General features: G+C 43.3%; 1 protein-coding gene across 1 annotated transcript in view; it reads right to left on the reverse strand.

Moving 5' to 3' along the window:
• Positions 1-542: 542 nt before the first annotated feature.
• LOC150082650 (ganglioside-induced differentiation-associated protein 1-like) overlaps positions 543-15,469 on the reverse strand; it is a 45,274-nt gene continuing 30,347 nt past the window's right edge. The window contains exon 5 of the mRNA XM_090378229.1: positions 543-963. Coding sequence (XP_090234355.1) covers positions 647-963 — 317 coding nt within the window. The 3' untranslated portion in view covers positions 543-646. The remainder of the gene's footprint in view (positions 964-15,469) is intronic.

The raw sequence follows: 15,469 nt of genomic DNA on the forward strand, positions 1-15,469 counted from the left end.
TGCTGATTTTTTTTTTCTTTTTTGTCCTATAAAATACGAGTTTTATAAGACCATTGTCGTTTACCATATTTGCAACTTTGTACTTGAACTGTTTTAAAAAGGAACTATCAAAATACAGGGTATTCACAAATTACCTTTACAACTTCACGATATAATAAAAATTCAAGTAGGATATAATAATGTGATTTGCTGCCTGTAACAAAGTTGACAAGTTTTTTCCTAAGTATACTTTATTTTTAATGTATAAAATTTGGGAAGAAAAACTTATACTATGTTGTTCATAAATATAAGTTTTATAACCTCCCTGAACTTCATGGCAAGGAGTAGGGGAAGGAGTCTGCACAGCCCAAATTCAAACTTTAAGTACATTATTCATTCACAAAATGTGGAAATTGGTCTCATATGAAAAAACAAGAAGCATGAGAACCTTTAGCCTTCTTCCATTTTTTTTTTTTTTTTTGCAGAATACCTTAAAAATAAAAGGCATTCCAATAAAACTTTGAGAGAATTTTCTTATGCAGCAAATTTTTTTTTTTTTTTTAAATTCATTTTCTATTAGCCTGAAAACAAAGGCAAATTTGTGAATACCCCGTACTTTAAACCACTGAGAGATAGCTAAAATAGTCCATTGTCCCATCTTGTTATTTCATCCTATCTTCAGCCGTCGATATACTATACTTGCAATAATTCCTAAACCTATTACTACAGTTGCACCACTTGCAACAACTGCCAGCTTCTTCTTCATACCGAGACGGCATATGTTTGGTAAAAATCTGGAGTTGTAGTTCATAGTTTTCTTAAAGGATTCCAATTTTTGAACTTTTTTAAAGTATCGTGCTGTATGTGGACATGAATATGCACAACGTTCCCAAAGTCCTAGAATAGTAATTCTTTCTAGAAGCAGACTAAGATAAACATCAGCAATTGTGAATTGTTTATCACAGAGCCACCAATCCTTTTCTTCTGAAAGCAAAAATAAATTACACTTTAAAAGGTATGTTTTAATACTTTTTACTTATTTCAATTACTCAGGAATTAAGTATAAATTCTTTATTACTCAAATTGTAATATATACTTAAAATAATTTTTTTATATACAAAATGATTAAAGAAAATAAACTTTCAGATATTCATGAAAACTTAACTATGCATATCACAGTAAATTTTGAAATAGCAAATGATACATAAACTGATTTAAAAAAAAATCACACCCACTGTTAAAAAGCATTTTGTGTCATTCCGTTTGCAAATTGTACTTCCTTTTAATCCCAATACAAATTCAGTGACACAAATTCTGCAATGCAACTCTTGTACATGCTACAAAAAGAACCCATCACAACATAAGTCAATTTACAAATGGTGTAAGCAGTTTGAAAGGAAGCTTTACCTGCAAGATATAATATAATATCTATTATACAATAGTATAATATCTTGTAGATACTATATCTGTCCAGATTACCCCTGTATGAATGATAAAACAGTGCAATGTGTAAGAGAAGTATTAGAGTATTAGAAAGTTAAATTAGTATTAAAAAGAAATTTACAGACAAATTCAATGGAAAAGTTCGGTGAAACACAAGCAGTTGCTCTTGACATCTCAAAGGCTTTCGATCGTGTTTGGCATAAAGGTCTTTTGAATAAGCTTCCATTTTATGGTTTGCCATTTGTTTTTTGTAATTGGGTATTCAGTTTTCTCTCTCACCGCTCACTGCAGGTGATGGTAGATGGCTCTTTGTCCTCTAACTTCTCTACTAATGCTGGTGTCCCCCAAGGTTCAGTTCTTTCTCCCACTCTTTTCCTCTTGTATATTAATGACCTTCTTCCATTGACCGGAAATCATATCCATAGTTTTGCTGATAATAGGATATTGCATCCCACTTTCCAGTTTGAGAAACCTCGTCCTGCTCAATCAGCTTCAACTTCTCGAATATCCACTACCAATTCCTTAAATGCCGATCTCCAGTGGAGCAAAGAAAACTTAGTTGATTTCAATCCTTCTAAAACTCAGTCCTGTCTTCTATCTCGCAAAAAGGATTCTTCTGCTCCTATGCTTATCTTTGGTGACACTCCAATTTCTAGGTATGATGATATATCTCTTTTGGGGATTACCCTGACTTCTAATCTCTCTTGGTACAAACACATTACAAATATTGCTTCCTCTACATATAAAAAACTTGGTTTTCTCTTTTGCTCTTGGCGTTACTTTTTTTTCAAACAGCTGTTCACTCTGTACAAATTGCAAATCCGACCTACCATGGAATATTGTTCCCACATCTGGGGCAGTGCCCACAAAACCCCTCTCTCAGGCTTCTAGATTCCATTCAGAAGAGGGCAGTTAGGTTAATTAATGACTCATCTCTAAGTCTCTCCACTCTCTGTCTCATAGATGTTCTGTTTCTGCTGCATGTCTTTTCTACAAACACTTCTGAATTGGCTTCTATAATTCCCACTCTCTCTCTTTCAAAACACCGAACACGTACTGCCACCAGCCAACATCCATTTATTGTCCAACTTCAAACTCACAGAACTAACTTTTCATCTTCCTCATTTATTCATTCAACTGCCGTTTTCTGGAACAACCTTTCTTTGCACGTATTTCCTGAAAATTAGTCTACAGAAATTCAAGTCTAATGTCAACAAATATCTTCTTTCGTTTTCTCAACCTCCAACCCATGCACAGTACTAAGTACTATAGGTTCTAATACCTCTTGTGTTTGGGGTTTTCATAAAAAAAATTTAAAAAAATGCAAGTAAGTGGAATTTTTTGCATCTCACAAAAAACTTGGTTAGGAAACTTATTCCAATAACCTGGAAGTTCAAGTTCTTTGAGACATGCTGTCTGTAGGTAAATTTCATAACTTAACCTAATTAGCCTTCTGTTGCTCCTTATAATTTTATATTTGTATCCCCTGGGTCTTGTCTCTACTACAAAAAAAATTTACCTCCCTCACTTTCTAAATACTTTCTAAGCCATTACTTATAAGGACAGAACAATTAGTGCTCCTTACTATTACTAATATGGTTGCTTCTCTTTGAACCCACTCTAAAACTTCTATACCTTTCCTCCAGGCTCAAATACACTATTCCAAGTGGGGTTTCATCATTGTCTTTTTACACAAGAATAAGGAAATCCTAATATCCACTTGTAAAAGTGTAAAAAATCATTGGTAGGATATCAATGTGAAGTTACACCAGGGTTTCTATTACTCAGGTGTAACACCTTACATTCACAAGCATTAAACCTTTGGTGATATTCTTCTAACAATACTTGTAAACAGCGGCACATCCAGGTGTGTCATCGTAAGAGGGCATGGCGACTAGGTCCAAGTATCATTGTAAAGGGGATGGGGGCATGGTGACCAGGGTTTTGAGTTTTTTTTTATTTAGAATGTCCCCTGTCTTCTTTTTCTTTAATTTCAAATTTTTGGTTAGGGAGGGCATATGACCCTTCTGTCCACCCGTGAATATGCCCCTGCTTGTAAAAGGTTTAGATCATTTTAAAGTAGTAGTTTACATCTTCCCCACCTTCAAATTTAAAGCTTTCCCACTAAATTTATTTATTATTTTTGCACCAGCACTGGTCTCTGAGGACTCCCCTTGCTATACCAATCCACTCTTATGAATGCCATTTATGACCACTCTCTGCCTTTATATTTTAGCCAGGCCCCAATCCACTTAAATATCTTCCCTGTATCTCACTTTGCTCCAGTTTATGCAATAACCTCTCAGTGCATCACAGAAAGTCTAGTAATATAGCATTACAGCTATTTTTAGATTCCAACTGTTTTATGACTTCAATATAGCAGTTTACTAGACTTGTCAGGCAAGCTCTTCCTTCCAAAAACCAATGCTGTAATCCCTTTATGATTCAATTCTTGTCAAGGTGGTCCTTTATTGAATCCTTAAATCACAGACTCCATGATCTTGGCCACCTTAAACTCATCAGTCTATAATTTCCCATCACCTTTTTAGGTCATCCCTATGAATTAAGCAAACATTAGGACTTCTCTAGCCCATGAGGAATAACCTTGTTTTCTAAGGATCATTTGTATTACTAGGGGTGCTATACACTAACATGTTACCATTTTCAATATTAATGAATCCATACCATCCCATCTACGGGGTCTTACCCTCCCTCAGTGTCAGTAGCTTTTCAAATAGTAATTCTCTCTTTAGAAAAGTGCTACTTAGTAGCATGACATAGGGAAACTTTTCATGGTAGGCTCACAATTTGAGATATCAGTGCCTTTCGTAAGACAGTGTATTTCATTGTCTGTCCAATAAAACAAAGATGTAAATCCTACAAGAGCTATACAGTATTGACAAAAGTATGCATCACTCTGGCTGAAGGCAAATTTTCATACATCTATTCTGCAACCATCCTTTTCTTAAAATGATGTCCCTTTGCATGTGTATATGTGTCATATGAGAAAGCATAAAGATGTCATCAGCATTTAGTTTACTCAACCCAATTAAAGTTTATAACTTCAATTAGATCACCATGCACTACAATTTATAGAATCCCAGTTTTTCTTGGTAATAATACCTATTTGTGCCTTTGGCTAAGCCTGTTGCTCTTCTCTGAAACCATTCCAACTGATCTACATCCTTCCTAAAATGATGTTTCCAAATCTATATACACTATTTAAGTTGTGGCCTAACCACTGCTTTATATAATGGGATAATCACCTATTTTTTCCTGCTTGAACAAACAGGTGATTATCCTGTTTCTTGTGTATTCACAACACCTTGTGCTCGTGCTGTTTTAATAGCCTATCTGCATTCTCAAAAACTTAATTTCAGATTAATTTCAGACTGAACAATTACTCCTAGATCTTTTTCAATCTCTGCTACCTTAAGTTTGGAACCATCCAAATGTACATATACTATTCTGGGATTGCTACTAACCAAATGCAGGACAGTGACAAATGGGCCTGGAGTACTGGGGTCCATAGTTTAACAGATATTTATTTAAAGTATACCCAGTAAAATAAAATAAAATAAAATATTTCCAGAAGCTTTCGGAACTCGTGTCCCTTTCTCAACTGACAGAATTTTTAAATACATTACAAGCAAACTGTGGCACGTTACTCATTCGTCATTGTTGTAGCACGGACGTGTGCTGCCTTGCGCCAGTGATCATCCATCAATAAAACGGTTGTCTCCAGGATTGGATGTATACGCATGCCTTTCTGGCGATTTAATGCCTTAGGGTTGTTCATTATGTTTAGTGACTCTAGCCATAGGCGGTGGCGAAAGTGTCGCGCGTGGTCCACTATCTCAAAGTCGCGCTTGGGGTCAAGATCGTGGTTGGTAGCCCAAAAATGTTCTGCAAGCGCGGACTGGTCAGTTTCGGCAAGCCGGATTGCTCTGTCGTGTTCCGTGAGGCGATCCTGGAGACGTCTCGATGTCTCACCTACGTAGCAACTGTTACAGGCCCTACAGGTGATACGGTACACTACATTGCTGCGTAAGACAGGTGTGACAGGGGTCTTCACACTGGAGACAAGTGAACGTAGGTTCCTACCTGGTAATTGTACACATTTTATGTTGTAACTTCTCAGGATCTTCGAGATACGTCCTGACACTCCTGGATAGTACGGAATGTGGGCGGATGATATGCCGACTTGCTTCGGAGGTCTTGGGTTGGAAGTAAGCTCTTGTGCCTGTAACAAGCATCTGTTTAGTACATGGGATGGATAACCGCATCTGGTTAAGTCCGCCTTCACACGGGAGATCTCGTTACGTCTAATTGTGTCGGTGCTGGAATGGCTCCAGGCCCTGGAGAACAGGGTGCGGGCAGTGCTATTGAGATGGCTTGGAGCGTGGCCGGACCCGTAGTTGGTGAATTGACCGCACCACATGGGTTTGCGGTATACTGAGGTCTCTAGATGTGGGCCTACGCGATGCACTAGCACGTCCAGAAACGGGAGCGAACCGTCCACCTCTGATTCTACGGTAAACTTGATGAAATTGGATAGAGAGTTGAGGTATTCTAGTAGTACCGTTTCAGAACCACGTGGTATTATGGTAAAAATATCGTCGACATATCTACACCACGTTGTAATAGGTGTAGGTGGGTTCTGGTGTATCTGCTTCTCCAGATCTTCCATGGCGATGTTAGCTACTACGGAACTGACAGGGGCACCCATAGCAGTGCCATGTACTTGTTTGTAGAGTGAGTCTTCAAAGGTGAAGATGCTGCTAGAGAGGCATAGGTTGAGGGCGGTACAGATGTCATCAGTGGATAGTGACGTCCTGGATTGGAGGCTTAAGTCGCTCTCAAGGAGCCTTCTGGCGCAGTGCACGGCCTGTTGGACGGGAATCGAGGTGAATAAAGAAACCACGTCAAATGATGCCATGACAGAGTTATCAGGGATTGAAATGTCCTTAATGGTGTTAATGAATTCACTGCTGTTTTTAACGGTGTGAGATGTATTACCTATAAGAGGCGAGAGGAGGCTCGCGATGTGTTTGGACAGTTCATACGTTGGGGCACTGCAGCAAGACACTATAGGTCTGAGAGGAATACCCGGTTTATGGATCTTTGGTAATCCGTAGAATTGTGGTAGTTGACAGCCAGTACCACGCAGAAGATGGTGAGTCGCGGTCGGGATCTTCTTATCTTTAAGCCATGCGTGGACAAGTTTATTAACATTTGCTTCCAGACGTTTCAAGACTTTAACGGGAGGATCAGGTAGAGGTTCATATACGTTAGGATCGAGTAATAGGGCCAAGGCTTTCTCTCGGTAGGCTGATCGGTCCAGCACAACAGTCCGGCGCCCTTTATCCGCAGGAAGTACAACGATGGAGTTGTCTTTTCTTAAAGATGACAGGGCGGCACGTTGGCGGTGGTTGAGGTTTGAGCACGTTTTTCGAGTGTTGCGGAGGACTGCGGCAGTCTTGAATCGGATCTCGTTGGCAGTTTCTTCGGGAAGGTTGGTAATACTGGCTTCTATGCCCATAGCGAGCTGTGTGATGGGAGGTTTCGATGGTATAACGGCGAATTTCATACCGTTTGATAAAACACTCAGCTGCTCGTTGGACAGTTGTTTGTTACTTAGATTCAAGACGAAAGAAGTCGTGTCGTCTGAACGAGTGTTCGTCTTTAAGGAGTTAGTTTCTATGCTCAAGTTTATGAACTTGCGCTGTTGGCGTAAACGGTAGGTATCCGAGGTCTGACTAGCCCGATGGCAGATGGTATGTATAAGGTTTGTAAATACAATAGGCGAGACCTTACCTTGTATATGTTGTAACAGTCTGGACTTGTTGTAGTCAGCGTTCCTGATTTCATGGTGGAGATGGGATATCCATAAATTTAACGTGCGCAGGCTGAAGTTAAAGCAGGCACGATCCATATGAGAGTTGTGGAACGGGGCTTTGTATCGGAACCCTTTAGGTATAATTCGATTGCTTTTGCATCTGTGGGCGAAGCGTAAATGTTGCCTGTAGCGAGCTATTGAGAGGAAGCATTTTTGCAACTGTGCACAATCGTTGTAGGTATTATGGCCATAAAGTGATCGAATAGTGACAAATGGGCCTGGAGTACTGGGGTCCATAGTTTAACAGATATTTATTTAAAGTATACCCAGTAAAATAAAATAAAATAAAATATTTCCAGAAGCTTTCGGAACTCGTGTCCCTTTCTCAACTGACAGAATTTTTAAATACATTACAAGCAAACTGTGGCACGTTACTCATTCGTCATTGTTGTAGCACGGACGTGTGCTGCCTTGCGCCAGTGATCATCCATCAATAAAACGGTTGTCTCCAGGATTGGATGTATACGCATGCCTTTCTGGCGATTTAATGCCTTAGGGTTGTTCATTATGTTTAGTGACTCTAGCCATAGGCGGTGGCGAAAGTGTCGCGCGTGGTCCACTATCTCAAAGTCGCGCTTGGGGTCAAGATCGTGGTTGGTAGCCCAAAAATGTTCTGCAAGCGCGGACTGGTCAGTTTCGGCAAGCCGGATTGCTCTGTCGTGTTCCGTGAGGCGATCCTGGAGACGTCTCGATGTCTCACCTACGTAGCAACTGTTACAGGCCCTACAGGTGATACGGTACACTACATTGCTGCGTAAGACAGGTGTGACAGGGGTCTTCACACTGGAGACAAGTGAACGTAGGTTCCTACCTGGTAATTGTACACATTTTATGTTGTAACTTCTCAGGATCTTCGAGATACGTCCTGACACTCCTGGATAGTACGGAATGTGGGCGGATGATATGCCGACTTGCTTCGGAGGTCTTGGGTTGGAAGTAAGCTCTTGTGCCTGTAACAAGCATCTGTTTAGTACATGGGATGGATAACCGCATCTGGTTAAGTCCGCCTTCACACGGGAGATCTCGTTACGTCTAATTGTGTCGGTGCTGGAATGGCTCCAGGCCCTGGAGAACAGGGTGCGGGCAGTGCTATTGAGATGGCTTGGAGCGTGGCCGGACCCGTAGTTGGTGAATTGACCGCACCACATGGGTTTGCGGTATACTGAGGTCTCTAGATGTGGGCCTACGCGATGCACTAGCACGTCCAGAAACGGGAGCGAACCGTCCACCTCTGATTCTACGGTAAACTTGATGAAATTGGATAGAGAGTTGAGGTATTCTAGTAGTACCGTTTCAGAACCACGTGGTATTATGGTAAAAATATCGTCGACATATCTACACCACGTTGTAATAGGTGTAGGTGGGTTCTGGTGTATCTGCTTCTCCAGATCTTCCATGGCGATGTTAGCTACTACGGAACTGACAGGGGCACCCATAGCAGTGCCATGTACTTGTTTGTAGAGTGAGTCTTCAAAGGTGAAGATGCTGCTAGAGAGGCATAGGTTGAGGGCGGTACAGATGTCATCAGTGGATAGTGACGTCCTGGATTGGAGGCTTAAGTCGCTCTCAAGGAGCCTTCTGGCGCAGTGCACGGCCTGTTGGACGGGAATCGAGGTGAATAAAGAAACCACGTCAAATGATGCCATGACAGAGTTATCAGGGATTGAAATGTCCTTAATGGTGTTAATGAATTCACTGCTGTTTTTAACGGTGTGAGATGTATTACCTATAAGAGGCGAGAGGAGGCTCGCGATGTGTTTGGACAGTTCATACGTTGGGGCACTGCAGCAAGACACTATAGGTCTGAGAGGAATACCCGGTTTATGGATCTTTGGTAATCCGTAGAATTGTGGTAGTTGACAGCCAGTACCACGCAGAAGATGGTGAGTCGCGGTCGGGATCTTCTTATCTTTAAGCCATGCGTGGACAAGTTTATTAACATTTGCTTCCAGACGTTTCAAGACTTTAACGGGAGGATCAGGTAGAGGTTCATATACGTTAGGATCGAGTAATAGGGCCAAGGCTTTCTCTCGGTAGGCTGATCGGTCCAGCACAACAGTCCGGCGCCCTTTATCCGCAGGAAGTACAACGATGGAGTTGTCTTTTCTTAAAGATGACAGGGCGGCACGTTGGCGGTGGTTGAGGTTTGAGCACGTTTTTCGAGTGTTGCGGAGGACTGCGGCAGTCTTGAATCGGATCTCGTTGGCAGTTTCTTCGGGAAGGTTGGTAATACTGGCTTCTATGCCCATAGCGAGCTGTGTGATGGGAGGTTTCGATGGTATAACGGCGAATTTCATACCGTTTGATAAAACACTCAGCTGCTCGTTGGACAGTTGTTTGTTACTTAGATTCAAGACGAAAGAAGTCGTGTCGTCTGAACGAGTGTTCGTCTTTAAGGAGTTAGTTTCTATGCTCAAGTTTATGAACTTGCGCTGTTGGCGTAAACGGTAGGTATCCGAGGTCTGACTAGCCCGATGGCAGATGGTATGTATAAGGTTTGTAAATACAATAGGCGAGACCTTACCTTGTATATGTTGTAACAGTCTGGACTTGTTGTAGTCAGCGTTCCTGATTTCATGGTGGAGATGGGATATCCATAAATTTAACGTGCGCAGGCTGAAGTTAAAGCAGGCACGATCCATATGAGAGTTGTGGAACGGGGCTTTGTATCGGAACCCTTTAGGTATAATTCGATTGCTTTTGCATCTGTGGGCGAAGCGTAAATGTTGCCTGTAGCGAGCTATTGAGAGGAAGCATTTTTGCAACTGTGCACAATCGTTGTAGGTATTATGGCCATAAAGTGATCGAATAGTGACAAATGGGCCTGGAGTACTGGGGTCCATAGTTTAACAGATATTTATTTAAAGTATACCCAGTAAAATAAAATAAAATAAAATATTTCCAGAAGCTTTCGGAACTCGTGTCCCTTTCTCAACTGACAGAATTTTTAAATACATTACAAGCAAACTGTGGCACGTTACTCATTCGTCATTGTTGTAGCACGGACGTGTGCTGCCTTGCGCCAGTGATCATCCATCAATAAAACGGTTGTCTCCAGGATTGGATGTATACGCATGCCTTTCTGGCGATTTAATGCCTTAGGGTTGTTCATTATGTTTAGTGACTCTAGCCATAGGCGGTGGCGAAAGTGTCGCGCGTGGTCCACTATCTCAAAGTCGCGCTTGGGGTCAAGATCGTGGTTGGTAGCCCAAAAATGTTCTGCAAGCGCGGACTGGTCAGTTTCGGCAAGCCGGATTGCTCTGTCGTGTTCCGTGAGGCGATCCTGGAGACGTCTCGATGTCTCACCTACGTAGCAACTGTTACAGGCCCTACAGGTGATACGGTACACTACATTGCTGCGTAAGACAGGTGTGACAGGGGTCTTCACACTGGAGACAAGTGAACGTAGGTTCCTACCTGGTAATTGTACACATTTTATGTTGTAACTTCTCAGGATCTTCGAGATACGTCCTGACACTCCTGGATAGTACGGAATGTGGGCGGATGATATGCCGACTTGCTTCGGAGGTCTTGGGTTGGAAGTAAGCTCTTGTGCCTGTAACAAGCATCTGTTTAGTACATGGGATGGATAACCGCATCTGGTTAAGTCCGCCTTCACACGGGAGATCTCGTTACGTCTAATTGTGTCGGTGCTGGAATGGCTCCAGGCCCTGGAGAACAGGGTGCGGGCAGTGCTATTGAGATGGCTTGGAGCGTGGCCGGACCCGTAGTTGGTGAATTGACCGCACCACATGGGTTTGCGGTATACTGAGGTCTCTAGATGTGGGCCTACGCGATGCACTAGCACGTCCAGAAACGGGAGCGAACCGTCCACCTCTGATTCTACGGTAAACTTGATGAAATTGGATAGAGAGTTGAGGTATTCTAGTAGTACCGTTTCAGAACCACGTGGTATTATGGTAAAAATATCGTCGACATATCTACACCACGTTGTAATAGGTGTAGGTGGGTTCTGGTGTATCTGCTTCTCCAGATCTTCCATGGCGATGTTAGCTACTACGGAACTGACAGGGGCACCCATAGCAGTGCCATGTACTTGTTTGTAGAGTGAGTCTTCAAAGGTGAAGATGCTGCTAGAGAGGCATAGGTTGAGGGCGGTACAGATGTCATCAGTGGATAGTGACGTCCTGGATTGGAGGCTTAAGTCGCTCTCAAGGAGCCTTCTGGCGCAGTGCACGGCCTGTTGGACGGGAATCGAGGTGAATAAAGAAACCACGTCAAATGATGCCATGACAGAGTTATCAGGGATTGAAATGTCCTTAATGGTGTTAATGAATTCACTGCTGTTTTTAACGGTGTGAGATGTATTACCTATAAGAGGCGAGAGGAGGCTCGCGATGTGTTTGGACAGTTCATACGTTGGGGCACTGCAGCAAGACACTATAGGTCTGAGAGGAATACCCGGTTTATGGATCTTTGGTAATCCGTAGAATTGTGGTAGTTGACAGCCAGTACCACGCAGAAGATGGTGAGTCGCGGTCGGGATCTTCTTATCTTTAAGCCATGCGTGGACAAGTTTATTAACATTTGCTTCCAGACGTTTCAAGACTTTAACGGGAGGATCAGGTAGAGGTTCATATACGTTAGGATCGAGTAATAGGGCCAAGGCTTTCTCTCGGTAGGCTGATCGGTCCAGCACAACAGTCCGGCTAAAGGGCGCCGGACTGTTGTGCTGGACCGATCAGCCTACCGAGAGAAAGCCTTGGCCCTATTACTCGATCCTAACGTATATGAACCTCTACCTGATCCTCCCGTTAAAGTCTTGAAACGTCTGGAAGCAAATGTTAATAAACTTGTCCACGCATGGCTTAAAGATAAGAAGATCCCGACCGCGACTCACCATCTTCTGCGTGGTACTGGCTGTCAACTACCACAATTCTACGGATTACCAAAGATCCATAAACCGGGTATTCCTCTCAGACCTATAGTGTCTTGCTGCAGTGCCCCAACGTATGAACTGTCCAAACACATCGCGAGCCTCCTCTCGCCTCTTATAGGTAATACATCTCACACCGTTAAAAACAGCAGTGAATTCATTAACACCATTAAGGACATTTCAATCCCTGATAACTCTGTCATGGCATCATTTGACGTGGTTTCTTTATTCACCTCGATTCCCGTCCAACAGGCCGTGCACTGCGCCAGAAGGCTCCTTGAGAGCGACTTAAGCCTCCAATCCAGGACGTCACTATCCACTGATGACATCTGTACCGCCCTCAACCTATGCCCTCTCTAGCAGCATCTTCACCTTTGAAGACTCACTCTACAAACAAGTACATGGCACTGCTATGGGTGCCCCTGTCAGTTCCGTAGTAGCTAACATCGCCATGGAAGATCTGGAGAAGCAGATACACCAGAACCCACCTACACCTATTACAACGTGGTGTAGATATGTCGACGATATTTTTACCATAATACCACGTGGTTCTGAAACGGTACTACTAGAATACCTCAACTCTCTATCCAATTTCATCAAGTTTACCGTAGAATCAGAGGTGGACGGTTCGCTCCCGTTTCTGGACGTGCTAGTGCATCGCGTAGGCCCACATCTAGAGACCTCAGTATACCGCAAACCCATGTGGTGCGGTCAATTCACCAACTACGGGTCCGGCCACGCTCCAAGCCATCTCAATAGCACTGCCCGCACCCTGTTCTCCAGGGCCTGGAGCCATTCCAGCACCGACACAATTAGACGTAACGAGATCTCCCGTGTGAAGGCGGACTTAACCAGATGCGGTTATCCATCCCATGTACTAAACAGATGCTTGTTACAGGCACAAGAGCTTACTTCCAACCCAAGACCTCCGAAGCAAGTCGGCATATCATCCGCCCACATTCCGTACTATCCAGGAGTGTCAGGACGTATCTCGAAGATCCTGAGAAGTTACAACATAAAATGTGTACAATTACCAGGTAGGAACCTACGTTCACTTGTCTCCAGTGTGAAGACCCCTGTCACACCTGTCTTACGCAGCAATGTAGTGTACCGTATCACCTGTAGGGCCTGTAACAGTTGCTACGTAGGTGAGACATCGAGACGTCTCCAGGATCGCCTCACGGAACACGACAGAGCAATCCGGCTTGCCGAAACTGACCAGTCCGCGCTTGCAGAACATTTTTGGGCTACCAACCACGATCTTGACCCCAAGCGCGACTTTGAGATAGTGGACCACGCGCGACACTTTCGCCACCGCCTATGGCTAGAGTCACTAAACATAATGAACAACCCTAAGGCATTAAATCGCCAGAAAGGCATGCGTATACATCCAATCCTGGAGACAACCGTTTTATTGATGGATGATCACTGGCGCAAGGCAGCACACGTCCGTGCTACAACAATGACGAATGAGTAACGTGCCACAGTTTGCTTGTAATGTATTTAAAAATTCTGTCAGTTGAGAAAGGGACACGAGTTCCGAAAGCTTCTGGAAATATTTTATTTTATTTTATTTTACTGGGTATACTTTAAATAAATATCTGTTAAACTATGGACCCCAGTACTCCAGGCCCATTTGTCACTATTCGATCACTTTATGGCCATAATACCTACAACGATTGTGCACAGTTGCAAAAATGCTTCCTCTCAATAGCTCGCTACAGGCAACATTTACGCTTCGCCCACAGATGCAAAAGCAATCGAATTATACCTAAAGGGTTCCGATACAAAGCCCCGTTCCACAACTCTCATATGGATCGTGCCTGCTTTAACTTCAGCCTGCGCACGTTAAATTTATGGATATCCCATCTCCACCATGAAATCAGGAACGCTGACTACAACAAGTCCAGACTGTTACAACATATACAAGGTAAGGTCTCGCCTATTGTATTTACAAACCTTATACATACCATCTGCCATCGGGCTAGTCAGACCTCGGATACCTACCGTTTACGCCAACAGCGCAAGTTCATAAACTTGAGCATAGAAACTAACTCCTTAAAGACGAACACTCGTTCAGACGACACGACTTCTTTCGTCTTGAATCTAAGTAACAAACAACTGTCCAACGAGCAGCTGAGTGTTTTATCAAACGGTATGAAATTCGCCGTTATACCATCGAAACCTCCCATCACACAGCTCGCTATGGGCATAGAAGCCAGTATTACCAACCTTCCCGAAGAAACTGCCAACGAGATCCGATTCAAGACTGCCGCAGTCCTCCGCAACACTCGAAAAACGTGCTCAAACCTCAACCACCGCCAACGTGCCGCCCTGTCATCTTTAAGAAAAGACAACTCCATCGTTGTACTTCCTGCGGATAAAGGGCGCCGGACTGTTGTGCTGGACCGATCAGCCTACCGAGAGAAAGCCTTGGCCCTATTACTCGATCCTAACGTATATGAACCTCTACCTGATCCTCCCGTTAAAGTCTTGAAACGTCTGGAAGCAAATGTTAATAAACTTGTCCACGCATGGCTTAAAGATAAGAAGATCCCGACCGCGACTCACCATCTTCTGCGTGGTACTGGCTGTCAACTACCACAATTCTACGGATTACCAAAGATCCATAAACCGGGTATTCCTCTCAGACCTATAGTGTCTTGCTGCAGTGCCCCAACGTATGAACTGTCCAAACACATCGCGAGCCTCCTCTCGCCTCTTATAGGTAATACATCTCACACCGTTAAAAACAGCAGTGAATTCATTAACACCATTAAGGACATTTCAATCCCTGATAACTCTGTCATGGCATCATTTGACGTGGTTTCTTTATTCACCTCGATTCCCGTCCAACAGGCCGTGCACTGCGCCAGAAGGCTCCTTGAGAGCGACTTAAGCCTCCAATCCAGGACGTCACTATCCACTGATGACATCTGTACCGCCCTCAACCTATGCCTCTCTAGCAGCATCTTCACCTTTGAAGACTCACTCTACAAACAAGTACATGGCACTGCTATGGGTGCCCCTGTCAGTTCCGTAGTAGCTAACATCGCCATGGAAGATCTGGAGAAGCAGATACACCAGAACCCACCTACACCTATTACAACGTGGTGTAGATATGTCGACGATATTTTTACCATAATACCACGTGGTTCTGAAACGGTACTACTAGAATACCTCAACTCTCTATCCAATTTCATCAAGTTTACCGTAGAATCAGAGGTGGACGGTTCGCTCCCGTTTCTGGA

This window comes from Mastigoproctus giganteus, chromosome 7 (assembly GCF_048544385.1).
Source record: "Mastigoproctus giganteus isolate SK-2022 chromosome 7, ASM4854438v1, whole genome shotgun sequence".
Lineage (NCBI taxonomy): Eukaryota > Metazoa > Arthropoda > Arachnida > Uropygi > Thelyphonidae > Mastigoproctus > Mastigoproctus giganteus.